Below are 14,555 nucleotides of genomic sequence, written 5' to 3' on the forward strand. Positions count from 1 at the left end.
AAAAGGTCTGCATTCAACAACCAAATACTCTGTTATTCTAAAAATTTCAACTTCATCCCTGAATTCTTGGGCAGCGATTATGTAAGGCTTAGGGCTGGCGCTTTCAAACAAGTTTATACCTGACATGATTGATGAATGAATTTGTCCTATTGTCTGGAAATTCCTTTGTGTGACTGACTGATACATTACCTAATGGATCGCCCTACTCCAATGCCACGTCTATATAAAGGGCCATTCACGGTGGCTCTGGTCATTTACACTCACCTCCTAGGTGTGTTCCTCCAGCAGTTTGTATCTGAACAACTCAAGCAGATAAGCCTTTGCTGGGAAATAACGAGGTCATATCAAAGCTGAAGCTCCCTTCCAAGTCTGAGGCTTTCTTCCTACATCATGCTTCTCAGGTAAACGGGTAAACCTAGGTATTTGGCAAAGACAAAAACAGAGAGACGTGGTAACCTCAGCATCAGTCTATGTCAAGGGCCAAAGCAGAGCCTCACCTTGTTCAAGTGCCCTCCACTGGGGAACAAGGGCCACCTCTGGTCTGAGAGCAGGAATCCCCATGCCTCACTAAGTCTGGCACCTGTGGGTGACCTTCACATTGATTGGGGTGGCATGGCTTCAGCCATAAAGGGAGACTCTGTCTCTCCCTCTCTCTGTCTCTCTCCTCACATGCCTTCCTCCCTTGTGGTATCAGGCACAGAGTAGGGATTCAGCATTCAATTTGCTCAAGCAAGAACTGAAGAAACACGTCTATAAGCTCAACACCAGAGGGGTTGGTGGAATGAATTTCCAAAGACATATGAGTCCCCCAGAACACTATTACAATTAATGATGCACATTTAGTGGAAATCTGACTTTGGGGGTATTTCTGCCTTGCTAGTATGGGCCATGGGTCAGACACGCTTCCCCCGTCAAGCTCTGACTCCACAGAACCCAAGAAATCTTGGAGGGTAATCCAGGAGATCCCATCCAACAGAAAGCACAGATGGTGGAGGAAAAGAAGAATTTGGGTAAGGCTTGGGCTGGGGTGGAAGGCGGTCTTCCTAGGTCTGTTTAGAGTCACAGAACTCTTGCAACATTGATGAAAGCTGCACACCCTCTATCCAGAAAAACGCAGGCATCACACACAGACAAACATGCCTACAACTCCAGAAGGATCAGGGACTCCAGGAAGGAAGCTTCCTGAGTCAGGGCCTTAAGTGAAGGCTCTGATTCTAGGTCCTCATGCCGAAGTGCTCTGCGCCTTTTCTCTACAGAGGACTTGCCCTTGCCCCTAGGGTTTTCTAGGGGGATACGGTTCTCAGGACCACGGTTCTCAGGGCCTTGTGTCAGAGAAGCCTCTGCCCCTTCATCTTGCAGAGCTCCCCTGGCTGCTCTTTTTCTCCCAGGGTGACAGGAGGCGTCCCAGGAGAAAGGGGTCTCTGGACTTGTGTCTTTTGGCTGCCAGAAGCAGGAGGAGCAGAAGTCTAGGGCAGGGAAGGTGACGTCCGGCGGACACTCCCGCCGGGCTCCAGGCGCTGGCTGCAGGCAATGCCGGAGGAAAGCGTGGGGGAGGTGGGGGGTGCGTGGTCAGCCGAGCAAATCCGCCCACCCCGAGCCTGTCGGCCCGTGGGCGTCGGCAACCAGTATCCCGGCCTGGTGTCTCAGAAAATCCCGAGCCAACCGGGTTCTGCGCGCGGCCCCTCCAACCGCGTGCGCTTCCTTTTGACCTCTGGAGGGTTGAACCCCTCCCAGGCCGGGTCCAGTCAGCCTTCCCGGGGCAAGATCGACCAACCTCTCCCGTCCCCAGGAGCCCCCGCTGGCGGGCACCTCCGCCTGGCCAGCGCAGGTGCGGGGCTGGGGCCGGGGAGGGTTGGAGCGGGGGAAAGGATCTGGAGTGGGTGACTCAGGGAGGAGGGGCTAAGAATTCAAGCAGCCTGTGTGGAGCAGCTCGGCGCTCGGGCACAGCAGAGAGCGCTGGGAGCCGGAGGGGAGCGCCGCGGTGAGTCAGGCTGCCCCGAGCTCAGCCCGAGAGGGGTGCAGCGCGGACACGGGCGCGGGCCGGCGTGGCTAAGGCTCCCGGGGGGAGAGTATGCAGGGATCGCGGTCTGGAGAGATCTCCGGGCACCACGGTCCCCGAGGTCCCGCGGGCTGAAGTGCGGCGGTGAGAGGAGCGTCCCGAGTGGATGCGGGAGCGCGGGAGCCTCTGCTGGCGGGCGAGTCGTGGGGAGCAGCGCTCTATCAGGTCGTGGAGTTCCCGATCTCCCGATGGACGGTCGGAAGTCCGGGAGGCAACCCTGGCGCCTGCAGTCGCGGCACCGCGGTGCCAAAGACTAGCTCGAGGGTTAGAAGGGGGACAGCGCGCAAGTGAGGGAGAGTACAGGAGCCGGGCGAGAGGGATGCGCGGGCTGTGAGCGCGCGGGGCAGCAAGAGTGGTGGTCTGCACCGCGGAGGGCGAATGCGCGGTGTGCGCCCAGTCTCGCGTGTGCTACGCTGCCCCCGGGACGCTGCTCCCAGGTTTGGGGACGAGCCGGGCAGGGGGGTCTGGACCTGGTGCAGCGAGTGGAGCCAGGGTCTCTGGGCTCCTCTGCGGGTCGCTGGAGGGCTGGGAGTCCAGAGTAATGGCCCCAGGGGTTGATAGAGGAAGCCTGCTGGTCAAGGGACTCCATAGAAGGTCCTGCTACATGGGTCACACGCCTCACCTCCAGCTGTCTGCTTCCAGGTGTAGGAGAAGCTGGCATGAAGGGGTGGGGCGGGCAGCGCCTTAGGTCCGGGCGGCAGAGACCCAGAGGAGGGAGAGACAGGACTTGGGGTCAAGGAGCGGCATCTTTGAGCAGTCATAAACAAGCGGCTTCACTCTGATCACAACTCTCCTTTTGCTTTACCGAAAAAAAAAAAAAAATCAGAGATTCTCATGGAAGGTGTTTTCTGCTTGAACTTTCTCTTCTCTAGTGACTTGAGAGATTAAAAAAGAGCGTGCTTGCTAGGCTGGTTTTTCCAAGTTGTTCCAGGTTGGAAGTTGTAACAGTTTGTCGGATAATTTATGGGTGTTTCATGCATTAAAGTGTATTACTGCAAAGCCTTTGGGTGCTATGGGTATTAAGGAAAACTTAGTGCACGTTCCCAGCTGGAAACCAAAATAGGACTCTCCTGGGTATCTCTGCCCCCTCTGTCATCTGAGGCCAATGAAAATCCTGGAGAAAAGGCACTTGATTAATTGTCCTGGCTCCATCCTCTGGGTACACCCACTGCAGTGCCAACCCCCTCCTTCCCCACACATGCATGGCCAGCTGCATTCTTAAATTCAGAAAGGGCAGTGGCAGGCCCACCAGCATCTTCTCTCCAGGGTCTTCAGACTCTTGAAGCTGTCACTTAAGTCTTCTGAAGGGGACTGTCTCTCCTTCTCAACGTGATGCAGAAGGACAACAGCCGTTGGGCCCTGCCAGCTCTTCTTGCGTGGTGTTTACAATTTCCTATCCAATGTCTGAAACTTTCCCCTTCTGAAGACCCACTGAAGAAAGACTCCATTAGATCTGGAAGGGTCTCTTTTGTGGAGAAGTCATAGGTCAGCCTGGGCAACCCGACTGTCAATCCACCATGGTCAGTGTTCCCGGACCTTGAGGTAATAGAGGACTGGGGTTGGGGGGTGAGTGACAGTGGTCTGGGGTCTCAGGCTGGCCCTGCTGGTGTTGACTCAGAGAGGAAATGAATGTTCCTCAGACTCTGGTCCTTGAAGGGGGTTGGGATTAACATCACATGCCACCAAAATCCTCCCCCAGGCTTTTGCCAACGTTTTTGTGCAGTGGGGAAAAGGGCAACTTTGAAGGGAAAAATGTTAGGAGGTACCAAGGGAAATGGGGGACCAAGGTCTTGGGGACTGGGGACACATGTATTGATAGGACTGTAGGAGTATCTCAGAGGATTTTCTGGCAGCCGCTGGTGCCACGCCATCCCTGGACAGCCATCTCACCCTCAAGCTCCCCAGGCCCACTAGAGAATTGGAAAAATGTCTCCACTTGGGGCAGCCATCCTAGTACTAGGGACTTTCCATATCCTTAACCTTTGTCCACGGGTGGGGTTCTCACCTTCTCCTACCTCCCACCGCAGATCTCCTCAACCTGGAGGGGCAGAAGGCGCAGAGAATGAGGCTTCACACTCTCCTCTTCCAGAGAAAAATCTGTGCAGTGGCCAGGAAGGGGGCCCCAGCTGCCGACATCAGCAGGGAGGGTAGGGCATGGCAGGGCAGGGCTGGAGCCCGAGGGAAGTTTCTCATCATTGCTGAGATTAAACTGATGAGAAAATCACACAACTTTCCTTTTAAATGAGTGCTGAGCACTTCGGCTGCACATTCATGGAGTGCCTTATTTCAGTGGCAGTTGCACTGGAGCCACAGAAAAATGACACTCTGCCCTCAACAGGCGGTGGAAGGCTTGCTGAGGACTCATATAAAGTCTGGATATCTCTGAGCAAACAACCCATGTTCCCAGAGGGTTTCTTTCTTTGACTGGCACCTCTGAACTTGCAAACCATCAACTAAACTGTCAGCTCCTAGGCTCAGCCAGTCCTGAGAAATCAACTCTGTGATGGGCCAGTTTCACAGAACAGCATTCGGTGGCCTCTAGCAAATAAAGGAAGAGGAAAAGACCCTTGCCCAACCCATTGCCAGGGACCTTGCTTTCTGATAGTGGGGAGACGGTTAACATCCAGTCTCCAAATAGTAGCAAAATCGAGATGGCCCTGAGGCAGAAACACAGCTGGAGAAGCTGAGGCTTTGTGGTCATTGACCTTTAGGCTGGTTATGCATAGGGATGGAATTGTCCTATTTAAGCAGAGATGATAGACCTTGAGCCACGAAATTTAACCAAGACCAGAACAGTGAAATCACATAATAAAAAAAGATCTTATGCTTCATGATTTTTTTTATTACTCTTCTATGGGTTAATGTCTTACATGTTTTGCAGGAATTCCTAGAGGTTGTTTGCCTCAAGAGGAATTACACTGAAATGATCTCTTAATATTTCTCTCCTGTATTTTGAGTAAACTTCTTGTGGTAGTTTATGAGTTGTAAGACAGAAGGTAAAATAGCTTTGTGATCTTGAGCGAGGCACTAAACTTCGCAGCCTTCACTTTCCCAATCTATGGGAGAACGGTAGTGTATTAATAGTGTTTCTCAATGGGGCTCTTGGCATTTGTGGAAGATTCTTGGTTAAGGGTGCCTTATTTCTGTAATGCTGGAAGTTGAGTATTCTTGCCTTATCTACCAAAATGACAGAAATGGTGACAACCCAAAATCCCCTCCCCCCCATGGAAGGCCAAATGCTTATTTAAAGGGTAATACGGCTCCCAGTTGAGAATTCCCTTGGCAATTTCCAATAAGGACCTTTCTTTCAGGCCTTATGGTCGGGCCATCTTCTACTTAATCACTGAATTGGGGCTTCAGAGATCCAGCCCTGGGCTTCATCCTCCAAAAGCCAGTGTATCAGGCTTCAGGAAACTCAGTGCTGTGGTCCTGCTGGGCATCATCCTTTGCTTTTGTCAGTGGAGTGTGACTACAAATAGCCCACATGAAAAGAAAACCAGAAAGAGTTGGGGGGAAGGGACCAGAGGTATCAGAGCATGGCGGCTTCCTTCTCTGCCATATGCTATTAAAAATACCGGCAGACTGCCTGCCCCGGGTGTCCACAGCACTGGGAGGAAATCCTGCTCTCCTTTACTAAATGGATCACACTGTAGCACCAGGAGGCCCCTTCTCTGAATGAGCGAACGAGGAAGCAGAGCCCTCCCCAGCACTGACAACACTTAATACAACATGGGCACATGTTGACATCGAATTAATACAGCCGTGCCCAAGCTGTGAGAGTAAATGGGAATCAATAATGTGACATTTAATTGAAAAAATAGGCTAGCAATGTACACTGGAGGGATGGTGCATATAGCACTGGGTTTATTCTCACTTATCCTTACCTCTGCCACAAGGTCTCACTGGATGACCAGAAATAGAGCCATTTGGGTTATTCATAGTGTAAAGGGCTAAAATGAATAATTTCTTTGGAGGAGTTTATTGCTTGCTACCCACTCCCAAACCCCTGGAGTAGGGAATGGCAACCCATTCCAGTATTCTTGTCCTGGGAAATCCCATGGACAGAGGAACCTGGTAGGCTACGGTCCATAGGGTTGCAAAAGAATTGGACACAACTTTGTGAGTAAAGAACAACAACACCCCCAAGTTGCAGAAGAGAGAAAACTATCAAAGGAGTAGGACTGGCAGGGTTTGTAGTTGATTCCTAATGAGGCCAAAAAAAAAAAAAAAATGGACATCAGAGATGGAAGGAGATTCCCAGATGAGACTGAGATGGGTCTGGTGATGCAATCTGTCAAGTAGGACTAGCAACAATGCTTTTTGAATTGCCCAAGTTTGGCCAACCTCTTTCACATGCGGAAAATCTTTTTATTAGTAGTAGTATTAGTCAGTCAGACAGTCAGGGTTTCCCTGAAAATTCCCCACTGGGGTAAGCAGATGGAGAGGTTTTGGCACTGCCTGCGGTGGCCTCTGCAGGTGGAGAGCTCTGCAAGTGGAATGATCTGGCTCTGAAGTCGGTGAGGATGAGCGGCCCACGCTTCCCCCAGAAGCTGTCCCACACTCAGGGCAGTTTAAATCCACTGCCGCAGAACAGGCTCCCAGTAACCACAAAGTATGTGCTACTTGGTACACAGATGGGCCGATTTTCCCATTTCCTTTGGCTGTCCGCTCAGTAGCCAGGTTGGTGGAATATATCATCTGTCTGAACACCACACACATTCCCAAGTGAGCCCAGGGAGGGCTGCCTGCTGGAAACCATGAGGGCTCAGCCCGGGTCCAGAGAAGGAGGTACTGTCCAAGCCCCTAGTCACTGTGGATCTGAGGCGGGGTTAAAGTGACTTGCATTTCTCACTTGTCCAAACGCCATCCCGTGTTTGGACCCGAGCAGACCTGACTTGGGAAGATCCCCTGGAGAAGCGCAGGGCAACCCATTCTAGTATTCGTGCCTGGAGAATCCCCATGGGCAGAGGAGCCTGGCAGGCTACAGTCCTCGGGGTCTCAAAGAGTCAGACATGACTGAGCGACTAAGCACAGCACAGGCTTGGCTTGGAGGTGCCGTCTCATCCTTGTCAACAACCAGGTTCTGAGCGCCCGTGCTGAGTGGGAGATGCTCAGAGAGGCAGACTCCCTTTGGACTGTGATTTCAAAGGGAAGAGCAGTCATGCTCCTGAAGGCTGCTGGACTAAGTAAGCAGGGAGGAGGGAGATGAGCACCAGGAAAGCAGAAATGCAAGAGGGCGTCTCTTGTACCTGGTGCTCCTCTTCTGTGAAACAGAGGTAACAGTAGGACCTGCTCTGCTGGGCCGGGCACCTCAAGCAGGGTGATATTGGTGGGCCACCAGCACAGGCCTGGCACACAGCTGAGCAGGCACTCAACAGACACGAGTTCTTTTCTGCCATCCTCTCTTTCCGTGGTACTGATCTGGGGTACGCTTTTCGCTTCAGATTGAGCAACATCATCTTTGCATTTTCTTATGCCTCTGTATGTGTAAAGCTTTGCTGCCCTGGGAGAAGAAATCTTTCTGGAAGCATCGAATCTTCCCTAGGAATTTACCCACCTTCATTTTGACTTTCTGTAATTAACATTCTCATTGGGATAGAATTGTAACCAAACATTTCATCTTCTGAACTACCTTGGCCTCATAATATCAGAGGGAAAGGAAACTCAGAGATATTCTTCTGTGATTTTCTTTCAGAGGCAAACTTCTCAGACTTGTATCTCAGAGATGTTATGTAATGCTCTTTAAATAAGGCATTTCTTGAGAATGGCCATTTGTACTGGCAGCTTTAAGAATGTTTCAGTTCCTTACCCCACGTAACAACTTCTCCTCCCTCCAACAACTGGTTTCCTTAGGATTTTATGTGTCTTATCAAGTTCACAAGAGAAGGAAGAAGAGGAAGTGAAATTTTTTATGTCAGCCGGGCATTCCTGCTCTCCCACCCCAAGGGTCAGTGGCTGGGCAGCTGTTGCTAAATAGCACATAATCTGTGGTTAAAGAGGGAACAGTCCCCACCCTGGGAAGGCAACATCAGGCCATGGATGGATCTGCCTTCTCCCAGTGAGCATCTTGATTAATATGCTAACCAGGGGCCTGGGCCCTGTGGAGAGTCATAATAAATATAAATCCTGCCCAAGGAGCTTGCTCTCAAGTCAAAATTTAAATGGCTTCAGAGGTTCATCAGATAATGTAAATGAGGTAAGACTTAGGCTGGTGGGGGCTGCAGAGAACTAGAGAGGGTATGCCCCATTGGAAGAAGACAGGCAATCATGTTGCTTTGCAGGTTTGTAGACCCAATGTGGCCAGATCTTCCAACTTTTCCAAGAATCCAAACTTTGTGTTTGAGTGTACAGATCCTTCACTCTTCAAAACATCCATGCAGATCAACAAAACCTGCCTGCAGTTTCATCTTATTATCCAGATGGACACACTTGGAGAAATTGAGAGCAGTATCGAAATGGAAACTAATTGAAGAAGTTCCCATCAACTCTCAGAGAGGCCTGGATGACCAGTGTCCTCTAGGAAGGATTCCTAGAGGAAGGGAATGCCTTGCAGGCAGGTAGGATTGTATAAAAACAGCCCTGGCATAAAACAGAACCAGCTTCAGACCCAGTCTCTGTCTCTTATTGGCTCTATAACCACATAATGACTCGAAGCCTCAGTTTCCTCATCTGTAAAAAGGACTTATAATGCGCATCTCCGGGGACAGTTGTGAGGGTGAAAGAAAGGAGGGCTGGAGAGCCCTTACTTAGCCCAGAGCCTGGAGCATTGTCAGTGCCCAGTGAGCCTGAGTTCTGTCCTAATGCTGGGCAGGTGGGGTTTAGCCAGTCCAGAGGGCACGAAGGACCAGAAACACCAAGAAGGGCCGTTCACTGAGCTTTGTGAACAGTGGCTTTCCGAGGATTGAGATTCAATTGCTTTTCCTGTCCCCAGAAAAGAACAGCGTTTGTAGGCTGTTTTTCTCCCCTCCTGCCCTCTTCCTGCTTTTCCCCAAGGCCTGAGACTGCGTTCCCACTTGGTCTATCAGAATCCCACACTTTGAAAACCTGACCTGGGCCAACAGCAGAAAAACAGAACTCTACTCCATAAGAAGGAAAAGTACTCCTGGAGGCTGTATAGACACGCATGGCAAATATTCAAGGAATTCTTAGGAATTTAAAAAAAAAAATTGTAAATCTGGATTTTTGCACGAGGCCATCACAGGAACATGTTTTCTCAATTAGCATGCACATTGTTTGGAGTGAAGTCACTGAGTCTGTGGCTCCTCAGGGCTGACTTGTGCTGAAGCCACCTGATCAGGACCTTACTTTCCATGATCGAAATCTGATTTGATCAACCCTGTCCCTGCCCCTAGCTGCTGAAATAAAATCACCCTAAATTCTAAACCAGGGTGGAGACATATGCACTCCACTGCAAAGCAATCAAATTTCAGATCCTGGGTGTACTCACCCAAAACTGAGAAAGACAACACTACTCTTGATGATGGACTGACAGTCTTCACAGACCCTTGCATTGTTCTTTTCCTTGGGCACTTATTGTTAGATGGTGACTGTGCATGGCCCCGTCAGAGCAAATGTGTCTTGTAAGTTCTGAAAGCAGAGAAAATAGTTTCTTTTGCAAAAGCATGCATCAATTGCTTAAAATATTACTAGTTGGTGCCTGAGATCAGCGATTATGTTTTCTGGATGGTTTCCTGGACTGACTCTTTTCCAAGCAAACGGCTTTGTCGGATATTTGTAATTTCTGAAATATTTGATTAATGATGTCCCCTCACCAGAGGGATGGTCCAGGGTACATGATTAGCAGCTTGCTTCAGAAGCAGAGATACAGCCTAGCATCCAAAGGGATCAAGCAAGAAGTTGAAAAAATTTCAAACCCACTGTCATAGAATAAAGTAAGGGAAAATGGTTTTTTAACTACAGGTTGGGACCTATTAGAGAGATGAGAAATCAATTAAGTAGTACAACTTTTTTTTTTAAAGAAAGAAGTAGAGTAAATTTTTTAAAAATCAACATGTGTTGCATGGAACAAGGGGAAATATGTGTGAAAACTTTGTTTTAATTGTATATAAGTTTACACAATATGTGTGCAAACTGGATCATGAAGGAAAATGTATTTTTTCACTATGAGTCATGGTTAAAAAAGTTGAAAAGCTCTTGGCACAGACAACAGCATGGTTTAGAAAAGGGCATTGCTCTGAAGCCAGACAAGCTTGGGGTTAAGTCCCAGTTCTGTGATTCCTAGCTGTGTGATCTTAGGGGATTTAAGTTCTCTAAGCATCGGTTTCCTCATTTGCAAGGTCAGGCTAATTGCCTCCTCTTAAGGCTATTGTGTAGATTAAATGACAAAGATGTATGAAGTGCTTGGTACTGGGTCTGCCGTTAAGGAGATCTCAGTAAGCAAGAGCCACTGTCATCAGTGGTCTTCTCCTTTCCTCTTCTGCCTACTTTATCTTCTTTATCTTCTTCGTTGAGACTACTCAACCTCGTTAGAATGACGACCTCCCTAAATGTTTTTGTCCCTGAGATCTCTGGCCAGCCTAGCAAAGAAACAATAGCATGGTATGTTGTCTGTATCCCTACCTTTCTACCCTCTTTCTTCTATTTCATGTTGGCAGAGGCATCTTTCTGTGATATTGTTCCCTGGACATCATCATGACAGTAATTGTCCCAAGGGCCCAAGACATCCCCCTCCCTGTCACTGAGAAGCATCAGCGGGGTATCACAGCATCACAGCCTTCCCCAGCCTTGTGACCGGGACAAATTCTTTGGTCTTAATGTGGTGGTACAGTGACTCTGGAAGGAGCTTCTGTTCCCACAAATCACATCCTTTTCTTCTCAGTATATTTTTATAAGGACAACAGGGCTAAGATACTATTAAAATGTTGACATTGTCAAATTCTTAAGAAGTCCCTGCCCAGAGCAGGGAGCCTAACATTTTCTTGTGAGTGAGGCTCCAGGCTGCCCCAGTGCGGAGGATTTCAATTTCTCTCCTGCTATAAACAGCTTACAGGCTCCTAGTGTTGGCCTTGGAGCTGACGGCTTCAGGTAAGCCAAACCCTAATCCTGACTGCAGCCCTCAGCCTGGCCCACTGTCTGTCACTGACCCTAGACCTCCCCTCTCCAGCTGAGGGTACATGGAAGAATGACCCATACCAGGGGCCACAAAGGTGACATGTCCCAATTTTCTTGAGAGCCTGGCTAATGCAGTCCCCTGAGGACAGATCAGCGATGACAAACTGCTGCCTCTTTGTTCAGGCGGAAGCTTCACCTTCTCCCTCTTGTGTTCCCAGTGCTCCCCTGGGGCTCATTCCAGTGCTCTCTCTGTAAAATGCAACTCCCCACCCCCACCAGGGCCCCATTTTCACCACTCAGATTCAAAGAGGATTATTAGTGACATCCCAAATGCTGAATTCCTGTCCAGACCAAAGATTTAATGCTCCTTCCAAGGCAGTTGTTTCTAGGCAGTTAAGACATCTCTATTTGAGGTTGCAGGGCAGGGGGGCTTATGGGGAGAAAGTGGGCATGTTATAATTTTCATCTCTGTAAGAGTCTTCTTTACCACAACTCATCCCACCATTCCCTGTAAAATTCATGCCATCAAGCCAGTTGCACATGTTAAAGAACATTTATAGGGATTTCCCTGGCGGTCCAGTGGTTAAGACTTCGCCTTCTAATGCAGGGGCTGCATTTTCCATGGGAAAATGGTTGGGAAGCTGAGATCCCACATGCCTCGTGGCCAAAGAACCAAAAGAGAAAACAGAAACAATATGGTAGCAAATTCAATAAAGACTTTAAAAATGGTCCACATCAAAAAATCTTTAAAAAAATAATAACATTTATAGCAGAAGAGAGACATTTGTCACATCATATACAGCCCCTTCCTCCTTAAGCAGGTGGGTTATATTGACCGAAGCATCGGGATCTTGACTGGATCATAAACAAAGCAGCTAAGAGGCTGTTTAAATCCATCACTTTTGCACCTGAGTTGTTGTTTTGTTTTTTTTGTTGTTGTTTTAGGAAAAAGCAGATGCTGACTTACATTTTCTGTGCCCAAAAGGGGAGGAAAAAAAGCATATTTCCACCCTTTCTGAAACTTGCAATGACAAATGGAATCAACTGTCCCAGAACATGACACACCACCAAGAATGTTTCTATGCATGAAATGAATTACCTTTCTTTTCATCTGGGTTCAAGGGTATTGCATCTGTCCTTTTGCGGGGAAAGTGTGAACATTTAGAAATGTTTTCATTTTCTTTTTCGAGGAGATCAGACACCAAAACCTGACTCCAGATTTCACACCCATGTGTCAGCACCTCTGTATCTTGGAAATGAAAGAAAATATTCTGGGAGTGGAACTTTTAAGTATTGTTTTGAATTTTTCTTAAAAAAGAGTGGGATGTGTCAAAAACTAGAGGGCTTAATAAAGCAACAAATATTATTTGTTGTAGGCTATTTTTAAATCACCTTTATGATTAAGCATAACAAAAGTAACTTTAAGTTGGCACAGTACACAGAATATCCACATTCTACTCATTTTCACTTCTTTAATGATTATGAACCAGAATTATGACTGGCAACACTCATACTCGTGAAAATTCCAGAAACCTGTCTGAAGCTTATTTCTTTTATGGATTGGGAAAGTTATTATGTAAGAAAGAAAAATGGTTATCAGATATAGATAATTTATTTCAGCTCTGTCATACTGAGAGCTAGGAGAATGGGGATTTATTTCTGGGTCAGCTTCTTCTTAGCTGTGTGACTTGGACAAATCACAGAGCCTCTCTGAGCCTCTGCTTCTTAATCTGTAAAATGAGAATAATAAGTTTGCCCCTGGATACTGGAACGACCTTCTGCCTTGAATACGGTTGCCAGCTGGGGAGACACCTTGACTGTAGGTATAAGAGGTGAGATGTGAGAACCCTGGAAAAGAACTTGGAGACTCCAGGCACCAGTGTTGTCTCTGCCCTGAGTTAGGTGAGGGACTTTGACCATCACTTGCTCGGTGTATGCCATCCCAGTTCCCACCTGCCCGTCTCAAACGCAGGAGCAGATGTGAAAGCACTTCACATGATCCTGGGAAGAAACGAGCTGCTCCTGCCGTGGTGGGAACAGAGGCCTGTGCCAGGCACTGAGCGGGCCCCTGCGAGGCGGAGGCCAAGGGCACAGTGGAAAAAGCGTGAATGTAGAATCAGACTCTCCAAAGCTGCAGGCCTAGGAGTGGGGCTGAAAACACATGTGACCAGGGCAAGTTCCAGCAGCTTTCCAATTTCTGGTTTCCTCAGCTGTGAAATGGGGCTAGTAGCACTTACTTCTTAGTGTAAAGATTAGACAACATGACTCCTGCCAAGTCCTTGGCTTGTCCAAAATTTGGCTTTGTAGTGGTCCTTGGCACTAATCATGGATGAGTACTTGAGGGGCTCTCTGCTTAGCTGGTGACCTGGCTGAGGACAGTCCAAGGCAGATGTGGTTACAGGATGCTTCCAAGACGTGAAGCCCTCCTAATGTCCCCTCTGTCTCCTCTGCCAGCTTTTCCTTCTCCTGACCTCTAAATATAGAGTGCCTGGAGCTCAGCCCAGGGTCCTTTCTTCTTTGTACTCCTCTCTTCCTAGATGGTCTATCTCAGCCTCTCCAGGCATTAAATAGGTTCTACAACTTCTGGATGTCTATTTCCAAGCTGGTCCTCTCCCCCGGGCTCCAGGCTCTCAGGTTCTACTGTCATGTCTACTTGGACATCTAATGGACATCTCAGATTTAGAGTTGTTGACCCCTGAACTACTCTTCTCCAAGTCTAATTTTAGTCTTCCCTATTTTAGACAATGATGTCATTATTCCCAGTTGCTCAGACCCCAAATCAGGAAATTATCCTTGATTAGACCTTCCTCATCACCTTTAATTTTTCTCACTCTCTTATTCATGTTTATTAATTCAACAAACATTCTCCAATGTTCTTTCTGCTAGTTTGTAGGGACACAACTAGAAACAGTGTATGGTTTCTCCCTTGGATAAGCTTACTCTTAAGCCTACTAATATTATATTCTCTATAGTTCTTGGCCTATTTAGCCAAACAACCTGAAAGTGAAAGTCTCAGTTTTGTCTGACTCTTCGCAACCCTATGGACTGTAGCCTGCCAAGTTCTTCTGTCCGTGAAATTCTCCAGGCCGGGATACTATAGTGGGTAGCTGTTCCCTTCTCCAGGGGATCTTCCCAATCCAGGGATCAAACTCAGGTCTCCCACGTTGCAGGCAGATTCTTTACTGCCTGAGCCACCAGGGAAGCCCATCCAAACAACCTAGTGCTTTTTCAAACTGGAGTTTAGTTGCTTTACACTGCCGTGTCAGTTTCCTCTGCACAGCAAAGTGAATCATCCACACGGACACATTTATCCCTCTTTTTTGGATTTCCTTCCCATTTAGATCACCACAGAGCACCAAGTAGAGTTCCCTGTGCCGCATAGTAGGTTCTCCTTAATTATCTATTTTACACGTAGTAGCTCATC

At 48.2% G+C, this 14,555-nt stretch overlaps 1 protein-coding gene across 5 annotated transcripts in view; it reads left to right on the top strand.

The window, feature by feature from the left end:
* Positions 1 to 1,543: 1,543 nt before the first annotated feature.
* Positions 1,544 to 14,555, top strand: part of NGF (nerve growth factor) — a 55,958-nt gene continuing 42,946 nt past the window's right edge. The window contains exon 1 of one of the 5 annotated variants that reach the window (XM_043459928.1): positions 1,544 to 1,828. Coding sequence is in view for 2 of the 5 variants with exons in the window: in XM_043459922.1 (XP_043315857.1) it covers positions 2,166 to 2,224 (59 nt within the window). In the remaining 3 variants the exon portion in view is untranslated. Of the gene's footprint in view, positions 1,829 to 1,903; positions 1,982 to 2,121; positions 2,225 to 14,555 lie in introns of those variants that run through there. The other 4 variants (XM_043459939.1, XM_043459932.1, XM_043459922.1 and 1 more) reach the window with 4 other exon arrangements.

Source organism: Cervus canadensis, chromosome 2, assembly GCF_019320065.1.
Source record: "Cervus canadensis isolate Bull #8, Minnesota chromosome 2, ASM1932006v1, whole genome shotgun sequence".
Lineage (NCBI taxonomy): Eukaryota > Metazoa > Chordata > Mammalia > Artiodactyla > Cervidae > Cervus > Cervus canadensis.